The following is a 13,514-nucleotide window of genomic DNA, read 5'->3' on the forward strand; positions in this document are numbered from 1 at the left end:
AAATCCCTCTGTGCTGCAGCTTTCTGCATTCTTTCCCCATTTAAATAATATTCAGCTCCTCTGTTCTTCCTGCCAAAGTGCATAACCTCACATTTTCCCACATTATGATCCATCTGCCACATTTTTGCCCTTTCACTTAACCTGTCTATATCCCTCTGTAGACTCTTTCTGTCATACTCACCACTTGCCTTCCCACCTATTTTTGTGTCATCCACAAACTTGGCGATAGTACATTCACTTCTCTCATCCAAGTCATTAATATATATTGTAAATAATTGTGACCCCAGCACTGATCCCTGTGGCACTCCACTAGTTACAGGTTGCCATCCTGAAAATGCCCCCCGTATCCCAATTCTCTGTCTTCTATTAGTTAGCCAGTCCTCTAACCATGCTATATACTACCCCCAACACCTTGGGTTCTTATCTTATTAAGTAACCTTGTGTGTGGAACCTGATCGAACACTTTTTGGAAATCCAAATATATTACATTTACAGGTTCCCCTTTATCTATCCTGCTTGTTACCTCCTCAAAGAATTCTAATAAATTTGTCAGGCATGATTTCCCCTTCATGAAGCCATGCTGACTTTGCTTGATAATATTATGTATCTCTAAATTCTTGACTCTTAAATGCTCTCTAAAATGGCCTAAGAAGCCACTCAGTTGTACCAAACCGTTACAAAGCCTGAAAAAAGGAATGAAACTGGACTGACCACCCAGCATCAACCTAGGCACCAGAAACGACAACGGCAATTTCAGCCCTGTTGACCCTGCAAAGTCCTCCTTACTAACATCAGAGAGCTGCCTCACAGACTAGTCAAGCAACAGCCTGACATAGTCATCCTCACGGAATCATATCTTGCAAATAATGTCCCAGACACCGCCATCAATGTCCCACCAGCAGGACAAACCCAGCAGAGGTGGTGGCACAGTGGTATACAATCAGAAAGGAGTTGCCCTGGGAGTCCTCAACATCGCCTCCGAAGTCTCATGGTATCAGGCCAAACATGGGTAAGGAAACCTGCTGCTGATTACCATGTACCACCCTCCCTCAGCTGATGAATCAGTGCTCCTCGTGTTGAAGAACTCTTGGAGGAAGCACTGAGGGTGGCAAGGGTGCAGAATGTACTCTGAGTGGGGGACTTCAATGGCTAGTACCAAGAGTGGCTTGGTAGCACCACTGTTGGCCGAGTCCTAAAGGACATAGCTGCTAGACTGGGCCTGCAGCAGGTGGTGATGGAACTAACAAGAGGGGAAAAACATACTTGACTTCATCCTCACCAACCTGCCTGTCACAGATGAATCTGTCCATGACAGTATCGGTATGAGGGACCACCGCACAGTCATTGTGGAGACAAAGTCCCGCCTTCACATTAAGGATACCGTCCATCGTGTTGTGTAGCGCTACCACTGTGCTAAATGGGTTAGATTTCGAACAGATCTAGCAACTCAAGACTGGGCATCCATGAGATGCTGTGGGCCATCAGCAGCAGCAGAACTGTGCTCGAATACAATCTGTAACCTCATGGCCCAGCATATCCCCGACTCTACCATTACCATCAAGCCAGGGGATCAACCTGGTTCAATGAAGAGTACAGGAGGGCAAGCAAGGATCAGCACCAGGCATACCTAAAAATGAGGTGTCAACCTGGTGAAGCTATAACACAGGACTACTTGCGTGCCAAACAGCATAAGCAGCAAGTGATAGACAGAGCTAAATGACCCCACAACCAACGGATCAGATCTAAGCTCTGCAGTCCTGCCACATCCAGTCGTGAATAGTGGTGGATAATTAAACAACTCATTGGGGGAGGAGGCTCCACTAATATCCCCATCCTCAATGATGGGGGAGCCCAGCATATCAGTGCAAAAGATAAGGCTGAAGCATTTGTTACAATCTTCAGTCAGAAGTGCCGAGTGGATGATCCATCTCGGCCTCCTCCGGAGGTCCCCAGCATTACAGATGCCAGTCTTCAGTCAATTCGATTCAGTTCAATTCAGTGATATCAAGAAACGGCTGAAGGCACTGAATAGTGCAAAGGCTATGGGGCCTGACAATATTCCGGCAATAGCACCGAAGACTTGTGCTCCAGAACTTGCCGTGCCTCTAGCCAAGCTGTTCCAGTACAGCTACAATACTGGCATCTTCCTGGCTATGTGGAAAATTGCCCAGGTATGTCCTGTACACAAAAAGCAGGACAAATCTAACCCTGACAATTACCACCCCATCAGTCTACTCTCCATCATCCGTAAAGTAATGGAAGGGGTCATCAACAGTGCTATCAAGCAGCACTTGCTTAGCAATAACCTGCTTACTGATGCCCAGTTTGGGCTCCACAGGCCCACTCAGCTCCTGACCTCATTACAGCCTTGGTTCGAACATGGACAAAAGAACTGAACTCCCGAGGTGAGGTGAGAATAACTGCCCTTGACATCAAGGCAGCATTTGACCGAGTGTGGCACCAAGGAGCCCTAGCAAAACTGGAGTCAATGGGAATCAGGGGAAAACTCTCCACCGGTTTGAGTCATGCCTAGCACAAAGGAAGATGGTTGTGGGTGTTGGAAGTCAGCTATCTCTGCTGCAGGACATCACTGCTGGAGTTCCTCAGGGTAGTGTCCTCAGCCCAACCATCTTCAGCTGCTTCATCGATGACCTTCCTTCCATCATAAGGTCAGAATTGGAGATGTTCGCTGATGATTGCACAATTTTCAGCACCATTGGTGACTCCGCAGATAGTAAAGCAGTCCACATCTAAATGTAACATGACCTGGGCAATATCCAGGCTTGGGCTAACAAGTGACAAGTAACATTCACACCACACAAGTGCCTGACAATGACCATCTCCAACAAGAGAGAACATCTCCCCTTGATGTTCAATGGCATTACCATCACCGAATTCCCCACTATCAACATCCTGGGGGTTACCATTGACCAGAAATTGAACTGAACTAGCCATATAAATACTGTGGCTACAGGAGCAGGTCAGGGGCTAGGAATCTTGTGACGAGTAAATCATCTCGTGACTCCCCATAGCCTGTCCACCACCTACAAGGCACAAGTCAGGAGTGTGATGAAATACTCCCCACTTGCCTGGATCAGTGCAGCTCCCACAACTCTCAAGAAGCTTGACACCATTCAGGACAAAGCAGCCCACCTGATTGGCACCACATCCATAAACATTCAATCCCTCCACCACCGACGCACAGTAGCAGCAGTTTGTACCATTAACAAGATACACTGGTGGAATTCACCAAGGCTCCTTAGACAGCACCTTCCAAACCCATGACCACTACCATCTAGAAGGGCAAGGGCAGCAGATAGATGGGAACACCACCACCTGGAAGTTCCCCCCCAAGCCACTCACCATCCTGACTTGGAGATATATCAGCGTTCCTTCATTGTCACTGGGTCAAAATCCTGGAACTCCCTTCCTAACCGCACTGTGGGTGTACCTCCACCACATGGACTGCAGCGGTTCAAGAGAGCAGATCACCACCACCTTCTCAAGGACAACTAAGGATGGGCAATAAATGCTGGCCCAGCCAGCGAAGCCCAATCCCATGAATGAATTTTTTTAAAAATCACATTGTTTCCATGGAAAGATCACAGCACTGGGAACCACTGCACAGTTTTACCATGGAAATTATCTGCTACTTCTACTTCAGATATTTCAGCATCACAGACTAATATCCGTAACCTGCCACCATTTTCATAGCTAGCGCTAGCTAACTTAGGTCTGACCTGCTGAGATGGTAGTCCTGATACTGATACTGATTAAGTGGAAATAATCTAAAGATGGGTGTTGAAGACTTCAAGTGTTGGGGCTGTCACTATATCTTTTGGCAGCTTGTCCATTGCGGGATTGTCCTTGGGAAGAATGATTGTGGATACGCTGTCTTGGAAACAAATGATCTTTGTAACTTGTGTGGATGGTTACCTCGTGTATTGTCATTGCCAGAGGGCACCAGGAACTTGCTTCTGTCAATTTCCACCAGTCCATTCCATATTTTACAAAACATGGATTTTCCCTCCTTTACTGTAGAGATTCCCATGAACCCCCTTGTCCATTCCATGTTTTATAGAACATGGTCAGTCTATTTTTTCCCTCCTTTGCTGTATTGAGTCCCATTCCAAATACCAGAGACCATTGAACCACAGGTATCATGGATGATTAGTATATGATATTTTTCAATTACATCAACAACATTGACCAATTATTTGTTCATGAAGTGTACTCAGATAAAATGTCACTATTGAAAACAATTCTTGAGAAATAGCCAGGTAATACTCTTGACCAATGAAACTGCTGCAAAGCAACAATAGCATTTGAAATGGTCACATTATTACTGAGATTGCTGGAAAGTCCCATAAGCCTATGGAAGAGGTTACATATTTGCTATTAGACAACTGACACTCATTTGTAGTGTAAAGAGCTAATGTTAAATATGTAAATACATGGTCTGCATCATCAGTGACATAAGATCACATGATAACAGAGCATGGAGAGAGATAGTTCTATGTAGAGTCTCGTGTAGAGACACCCTTGTAAATAGTTAGCATCAGTTTGATAAAAGATAGAGTTTGCTAACAGTATCACCCCCAACCTTATCTGTCGATCCAGGACCACAAATACCACATACCAGGCACCAAAACCAACAATAACAAATGGTGGCAATCGTTGAACATGACAAAAGGAACAACAAGTGAAGAGCCTAGTGTCTGGAAGAAGCAGCAAGGGAAACGACTGCAGGACAAGAACAGTGTGGGAAAATCTTAAATTGTACTCCAGAAGAAACAATAGTCAAATGAAGAGATGGAAAAAGTCCTACCCCTACTAGAGTGCATCAATCATGTGGAAGGTCCGGGTCAAGCCAAAAGTGGGAGAACTGGAATCACAGGTTTTCCAAGTACAGACCAACATTAAGACTAGCAAGAAGCAGGTCAGTACCTTACTATATGCCATCAGCAGTAGTGCAGACGACGTTATGGTCAGACAGCACATAAACAAAGACATGGTATCATATGAAGAAGTCATTAAAGCCATCAATACTTATTTTAAGCTTCATAAAAACGCCATTATAGAGAGAGCAAAATTTAATAGGTTCAGCCAAAGACCGGGAGAGAGTATCTTTATTAATGAGCTATTTCGATTAGCAGAGAACTGTGAATACGGAGCCCTGAAGGACGAATTAATTAGAGGTTGCATTGTCGGGAGAGTCTTAGAAGATATACTCTCCAATTTTTTGCAGCCATGAAAGACTTTACTCTATCGAAAGTGGTACAGATGGTGAGGCAGGCAGAAGAGAGAAAGCGAAACAAAAGTTTTATTCAAGACAAAAAAAGAAATATCAAGGGGAAAACAAGCTGATACAGCCCCTGTTTATAGCATGAAAAAATTGCAGCACACATAACCCCAAACAGAGAAAAAAGAAGAGTAGCTGCCATTATTCAGTGTTCTCCCTGTGGAGCGAAAAGGCTGGATCGACATGAAGAATGCCCACCGACAATACGGAGCGCCATTCCTGCAAGAAGAGATGCCATTTTAAATCATCTTGCTGCAGCAAACAGCTCTTAACAAAACAATTAAAGGAGAAGCAGCCAAGATCATGTACCATTCGGGAAACGGAAGAAGAAAAAGAAGCAGAAGTACCATTCTTTGGAGAAATCACAGGATCAAGTGGAAATTTTTGGAGTGCAGATATTACGGTCAACAGGCATAAAACAAACTTCAAGTTAGACACTGGAGCAGGAGTTTCAATTCTGTTGAAACCAGAAATGCTCCAGCCATCCACCACGAGACTCCATGGTCCAGGAGGTATTCAGATGAAAGTCAAGGGACAGTTGACTGCTAAGCTGCAGCACAAAGGAAGAAACCTTGTGTGCAATCCACAATCAAGAATGTTCACTGTTAAGCCAGAAATCTTGCACAGATTTACAACTTCACTTTAAAGGAGATGATTCGGAAAACCTAGAGGGAATCAAACAGAAGATTTCCCTGGAACAGCAGGCGAAGAGACCGGATGACTATGTAAAAGGCAAGCAGCAAACAATAGCATATGCATTGGCACGCATTCCTATTGAGAAGCCTGAACATGGGGACATAAATCTTGTTGGAGAGATAGAGCCATGCAGCTCATAACAAAATTCTTAGCAGCAACTACACAGAAGCTGAATGAAATCTGCCAAGCACGGAAAACAGATGAAGAATGTGCTAAAATCAAAGACTACTGCAAAAATGGATGGCCAGAATATGTTCCAAAGAATCTCATTCTAAAACAGTACTTTGAACAATGCAGACATCTCAATATTGGGGGCAACTTTTTAATCTACAAGAGAGGTTAGTCATACCATGAGTCCTCAGGCTCAAAATCCATCAAAGAATACACCAGGGACACCTAGACATTACAAAGTGTCGTGCTAGGGCACGAAATTCAGTTTGGTGGCCAAGAATTTCAAAATCACTTGTGGACAAGATTTTGAGCTGCATCACCTGTTACTTGGTTACAGGGGCCTATCAGATTGCTAGAGAGCACCACATATAATTGATTATTTGATGACACTAGTCAATGGCATTGCTGAAAAGGAAAATTCTGCTATTTTTCAAAGATCTATATGCAACAGTAAGATGTAAGGAAAAGTGAACACATTTTACGCAGCCCATTTACTATGCACAGATATTTTCTAAAATGTGAAAATTAGACAGAAGGAAATGAACTTGCCTTTCTCCACAATGTGCCGCTGTAATCACCCAATAGGGTGTGAGAATGGTGCCCCCACAGATATGACGATTATTAAAGTGGAGGCTGGCCTGCCATGGGAACTCCCCTTGTACTGCTTGTTGTCCACCAACTATTTTTGTAGAGGCATGACTTTTGATCTTGCGGATTCCGCAATCTACATCAGGAGATACAGAGGAGAAAAAGGGCAGAATTTAGCTCATGACTGAACAAAAAAAGGCCTTTGAAAAGATGATTGCTCAGGACGTGGAGTTCTCTGAGGTAAGTGGACCTTGAAGCTGAGTCCACAAGTACATTTCAAAAAGAATTAGGGAGTTACTTGAAAAAGAGGAATAGCCAAAAGAAGTATGGTAAGTGAGCAGGGTAGTGGAATGCTCAGAGGCGCTGAGGCCCCAATTAATTCACGTGCAGTCAAGGACCAATTTTTGGGTCAAATTGTCCGTAGCAATTTATGATTCAGAAATGGCAAAGCAATGTCAACTTCAGCTTAACTTGTCAACCAATAGTTTCTGATGAAAAGTCCCATCCAGAGCTGTTTTTCTAATCATTTGATAAAGACTGAAACTGCCATGTCTTCTGGCGTTGATTCCAAATTTCCAACATTCACAGTTTTCCTTGAGTTTAATTAAACCTGTGGCTTATAAGTCTTAATTTAATGTCCTACAATCATGAAGGCACTGATTTATTCAAAGATACAGTGCAAGAGACACCAACAGCTCTCTAATAACTTCTACTGACCAATGACGGAGATCTGGGTATGCGATGGGAGTGGTGGGGTTGGAGGGGGGCGGGGGCAGGATGGCGGGAGTGGCAGGGCCAGAGGGGATGGAGTATCACAGACAAGCATAAGCCTGTCCTCACCCAGAGCATACACACGCACAGCTTTTAACAAGAGTTATTAGAGGGTGATCAGGGGGCCTAACTGATTAGCTTCCCTTCCAGTCCCCAGGTGCACCGAACACAACTGAAGAATCATTATCACATCACCCGCTCACTAACTTATTACACGGTTGAGATGAAGCCTGTGGCCTTTCCTGGTCACAAAAATCACCAAGAAGATTCGGCTCACCCAGTTCATCCTTCTGAAGTCCCGATGATGCAGCATTCAATTGCATCTTGACTCTTGGGCCTGAATTTTCAGGACAACCCAAGGTGAGGAACAGAGGTTGGTGGTGGGGGTACCCGAAAATACCGGCGCTGTCAGGCGTGTCAGCTTCGGGATGCACTCCTCGGCACCGGACATTTTTAGGGAGGCGAGTTCGGGGGGCGGGTTGGCTACCCACTGCATGAGATAACAAAATATTATCAATCTCAAATTTAAAATTTACAATTAATCTAGCAACAATTGGCATTTCCAGGAGGGAGTTCCAAACTTCTACCACACTTTGTGTGTGGAAGTGTTTCCTAATTTTACTTCTGAGAGGTCTGGCTCTAATGTTTCGACTATGTGCCCTAGTCCCACTCCCCAACCAGCAGAAGGTTTCTCCCTATCTACCCTACCCTTTGACCATAATATCTTCAAAACTTCAATCAAATCACCCATAACTTCTAAATTCCAAGCAACACATCCCTAGTTTATGCGATATCTCCTCGTAATTTGACCCTTGGAGTCCAGATTTTATTCTGGTAAACCTACACCGCACTCCCTCCAAAGCCAAGATCCTTCCTAAGGTGTGGTGCCCAGAACTGCTCACAATACTCCAGGGGGTGAATTTTACAGGGAGTTGGGGTGTGAGGTGGGGGGTTGGGGGTGGGGGTGTATTGCTTGCCCCGCCCATTGCAAAAGCTGGTCGCTTAAATAAAAGGCCACCCCAGAGCGATAACACACTGCCAGCAGCCCAAACAAACAGAGAATCAGATTTCTACCCCTCAATGCCACCAGTCAGATTAGCCAGCAGCTCTAATAGTCCCAGCAGCTCCAGAGCTCAGTAGCGGACGGTGCCGGGAATGCAAGCAAGCCCACGGAGAGCATCTATGGTGTCCAGACCCAAGTAAGTCCCAGGCTTTTTGGGCAGGGAGGGATTGGACACCCTAGGAAGGCGGCCAAGGAGGGTGAGGGGACAGGTTTTGGAGACCAAGCAGGGAGGCACAAATGGGTCTCATCCTGGGAAGGGGGCTTACCCCCACAGGGTATCCCCTGAAGGGTGCACTCCCTCCTTCCCACTTTTTGACCTCAGGTGGTGAAAAAGCAACTCCCCACTTGTGAGCCTATGCGGCCAAGAACACATCTTCAGTCATGAAAGGACAGGGACTAAATGTATAAAAGACAATGTAACAACTCAGGGAGCAGAGTACTGACTTGGATTGGATTGACTAAGACAGGCTCCCCTTGCATTCGCTTGAATAAACGATAGAAAACCATACCCAAGTCTCCAGCATGTTTGTCAATTTCACCGCAACAGTGCCCTCTTCCTCCTTCAGGTACCAAGCCCTAAGAGGGCATTGGCAACCATGGACTTCTATTGGATTGGACCATGATTAAGCTTGGCAAAGTACTGCAGTGATTTGCCGTTGCCTTCACAGGCTGACACCAGTTAAAGTACCTGCCCATTCTTCCTATTCTGTCTCCTGCCGCTCAGCAACATATTTCCTATTCAAGTCAATAATTTGCCTTCAATTCCATGAGCTGCAAGCATGATTCCACCATAACAGCTAACAGCCTCTGATGAAGGAATTTATCAGGTGCCTTTTGAAAGTCCATATGAATAACATCCATAGACATTCCTCGGTCCACTACTTCAGTCGCCTCTTCAATAAAATACAATTAAGTACAAATACAACTGAGGATGTGTTCCTGGTCTCATAGGCTCACAATCTATCACAATAGGTGCAAAGTATTTCAGATCCACTGTCTCATTTTCCATGTGCCTTAGCATTCCAGTGACTGACATCTCGTTACCTGTAATTGCTGGATTCACACTGCTATGGGCTAGTCTGGACCCCTTTTTTGCTGTGTCCTTTGTATCAGCTAACATATGTCAAGTATCCCAGCAGCCTTTGCTTTACAATTAAGTTAGTCAGCTTTGACATACCTTTTACTCTCTCTGATCAGTTGAAAATTTTCAATGTATCAATCACCCCATCCTTAATTAGAGACTCTAGCAATTTCCCCATTTTCAGATGTTAGGCTAACTGATCTCTAATTCCTTGGTTTCGCTTGTCAACCGCCTTTAGAATTTTTAGTACACTAAAGGCACCTATTGATAGGCAAGAAACTATTGTGTGATCTGTATTAGAATACTGAGGATCGTGGTTCAAAATTCTCTGACTGGTGAGCGGCCAAAGAGGCAGGTCAAATGGAGTCAGTTAGTCCCTTTTGATTGGGATGGGGGGAGGACACATTGGTGTAAATGTGAAGTGGCAATGAGGTAGGAAACCTAAAGAGGTTAAGAACTTATAAAGTGAAACTCATAACAACAAAATAATTCCTACCTATACAGCGTAAAGTGACCAGCAAGCCAGAAGAGCAATTTTTGCTGTAAATGAAAAACAAATTTCTGAGCAGGGTGTTTTGCATGCACAACAAATAGTGTGATGTGTTGGAATGTGCAAAACTATATTCAGCACTATCTGACCTGATGCTTAGTTTTTGGTACGTGTCTCGTGTTTTTAAAGACTTGTTCAGCATCAGAAACTCTGAGGATTGAATGCTGCTCACCAAGGTTGATCCATAGAAAGGAAAGCTGTTCCTGGGAAATAGATGTATAGGGAAAAAAAAAAAGAATTGTTACGAAGAGAGAATGCACTGTGCAGTCACCCATGAGACAATCTAAAGTGCAAGCGGCAATGCTTTTTCAAGCTTAATGGCTCTGTCCAGCTGGAGGAATGAAGGAAAACACCACAATCTACATGGGGACAAAGGCGTTGAAGTTACATCTGGCAATATGAATGGAGAATGCTTCATCCATTTATCTAATATTCCATTGCCTGCTTCTCCGATGGTGGTAAATGCTGGGTAACAACTCCATTAGAATAGTAAATGGGTGACTTTATACAATATAGGAATTCCTAGCCAAAAAAAGATTCATCTCGTCCACCATCCTGGTAGTTACCATGGTACAAAGATAATGGAATGTTGACTGATACGGCCATCAATGAATCTACAAGCAACCCTGAAACAAGACAGGCACACAACCCTGGTGGCGGAGAGCTTCAGGAATCACAGTCACCAGTTTTCGCCTCCAGGTTAAGTGTTTATACTCTAGCGTCACCCAGTGCCAGTAGATTGCGTTTACTTTCGCAAACCCAGGATCACAATACTAACAGTGTTGAGGTGAAAATGTCAAACTTTAATGCAGCCTTTCAACAGTTCAATACAAAGGACAGAACTTTGTCCTTGGCAGGCGGGCACGACAGGGGCAGACGGGAGTGGTTGGGAAGCCAACCGCCGCCCACAATCGGCGTCGGACCGCAATTTCACGCTGGCGGGCTGATTAAGGCCTGCCCAACGTGAAGCGCGTGCGGCAGCGCTTAGCACTGCCTGTGCAGAGGGAGGAGGGTGACCAGACCGGGCGTGGACTTCACCCAGGCACGGCGAGTGAGCGCTGCGTAGTCTCCCTGTGGAACTAAAAAAAAAATAAAGCTTTGAAAAATGTAATAAAACATGTCCCCTCATTTGACTCTGTCACATGGGCAGGGACGTGTTATTTAATTAAATTATAAAACTTTTCTTTTACTTTTATTTGCTTTTGGAAACCTCATCCCACCCGCCAGCCAAACTATCGCGCGACTGCGTGTTGACGTTGGGATGCCCGGGCGATGTCAACACGCGTCATTTAACGCTCAAGTAGGTCGGGCACGTGCCCACCCGCTGAGCGAAAATTTCTGCCCAAAGAGACAAGATGGTTGTGCCCACGAAGAAACCTAACCTCCCAGCCGCCTGAGGGTGATAACCTCTCTCTCTCTCTCGCCTGTGCATCACCTACCCATCTTGTGCTAACTAACGATGCCCAAAGAAACAACCCAGATGAACACATATAAATAGTTTCGTCGAATCAAAATGCACTCACAAGTGAGAACATACGTGGCCAAAGAATGCAACATAAAAAACCCAAAACCTCTTTGCAAAAGGCAACCCAAACACATGCATAGGAATCGCAACAAATGGTGTGTGTACAGGGCACACAAATACATTTCACAGGGGTGACCCTGTAGTCACTTGGCTTCAAATCAGCACCCGAATACCAGCGTCAATCCAGAATTATGAAATCTGCTAGATGGTCTGGGGGTGGGTGGAGCGTCTCTGATGAGTGGAGCATTTAAACGGGCATCGAGGGAACAGAGCGAGTGGACAGCTGGTTAAGCGTACTACAAGCCAGTGCTATATATATTATTGTGTTACTAGGTTGGAGTAGATTCAATGATTCCTGAGGACTGCTAGCTATAAAATTGCTAACATTTATTTTAACATATTTACAGATTATGGAGAACACTCTTACAAGCTTCTGACCATGCTTGCTTCCCTTTTACTTTCACATTAGAACTGTCCCAGAGTCTCAATGAGCATGTCACTCCCTTCTGTGACATCCCAGGCTATTACAGTTAACCCTTTGTGGGACTTAGAGTAACATACTCCATTATACTAAACCATAGAATCAGGATCTTGAGCCAGGGGCTGCAAAGATTGGAGTAGGAGATAAAGATTGTGGCCCTCGATCAGATATCAGTGTCTCCACATCACGGGGGCAGCAGAGGAATTCATCCCAAAGGCAGTAATTGAGACAGGACCTTGGGATGCACTGCAGGAGTTTGGGTGGCTGACCCAATAGCTGACACTACTGGAGCCATGGACAGTGTAGATAGCTTATCCAATATGTCAGGGTCTGCAGGAACAGGCCGGACGGGAGGGGGGCATTCACCATGGGTGGCAGGACCATAGTCGGAAGTGTAGTAGATCACAGAGCCAGTGCAGAAGGAAGAGACCTTGTAGCATTCAGATCTCTTGACACAATAAGTTGCGATACGGAGCTGGGAATTGATGATTTTGCTAATATCCCAGCAGCTGTCATCAACAGAGGTGACCAAGTAGTGTTGCTAGGCCTGTGACTGTTGCGATCAGCATGAAGTTAGACCAGGTCAATGCCAAAGATATGATAGGGTCTCCAGGCTATAGCAGAGCGGTGGTATAACGCAACATGGACTTTGGTGGAGCATATGATAGACATTTTGAAAATGAGGTTCCTGTGTCTCAAGAGGTCCGGTGGAGACTGCAATACAGTCAGGTGTCTCAGTCCAGGGCCTCTTCCCTGTGCAGTGTGTAACCTTCAGAGTAAAGTGATGGTCCAGCCTCACACTCACTGGACACATTAGTGGATGCCTGCACCTCGATGGGGCTTGTCATTGCTGCCAGATTGTCCTGGGCAGAGGTCACAGAGTTCCATCATTCTCTCTGTGTGCTCTCAGCACATTTGAGGTGAGGCTGGCCCCCATCTCTTCAGCATCCGTGACCAGTGATGCTGTGTTCCTGAAGGGGACAGGTGCTGAAAGCTGACAAAGGAGCAGGTGCATTTAAAGTTTCATGGCTACGTCTTCATGATATGCCCCTGATCACAGAGCACAAGCAAGTTGCCCTCAGCCAGACAGGAGTCAGACATCCACAGAGGCAATGTGAAGATCTATGGAGTGTCCTCACTGCATGTCGCCATCATCCTCTTAGAATCTAGCGACTATTAGGACCTCCTCTGCATCTCCATGACATGAACCTGAGCACTGAGGGTATGTGCGCTGCCATTAGCCACACAGGAGTCAAACGTTCACCGATGCAAGGTGAGGATGTCAG

General features: G+C 45.2%; 1 protein-coding gene across 1 annotated transcript in view; it reads right to left on the reverse strand.

Annotated features, from left to right (window-relative positions):
- The window catches only part of LOC144691897 (transmembrane protease serine 2-like), a 52,934-nt gene that overhangs the window by 17,029 nt on the left and 22,391 nt on the right, over window positions 1–13,514 (reverse strand). The window contains exons 8-10 of the mRNA XM_078560471.1: window positions 10,312–10,425; window positions 10,169–10,212; window positions 6,719–6,893 (exon numbers count right to left, since the gene is read on the reverse strand). Coding sequence (XP_078416597.1) covers window positions 6,719–6,893; window positions 10,169–10,212; window positions 10,312–10,425 — 333 coding nt within the window. The remainder of the gene's footprint in view (window positions 1–6,718; window positions 6,894–10,168; window positions 10,213–10,311; window positions 10,426–13,514) is intronic.

This window comes from Cetorhinus maximus, chromosome 16 (genome assembly GCF_964194155.1).
Source record: "Cetorhinus maximus chromosome 16, sCetMax3.hap1.1, whole genome shotgun sequence".
Taxonomy (NCBI): Eukaryota; Metazoa; Chordata; class Chondrichthyes; order Lamniformes; family Cetorhinidae; genus Cetorhinus; species Cetorhinus maximus.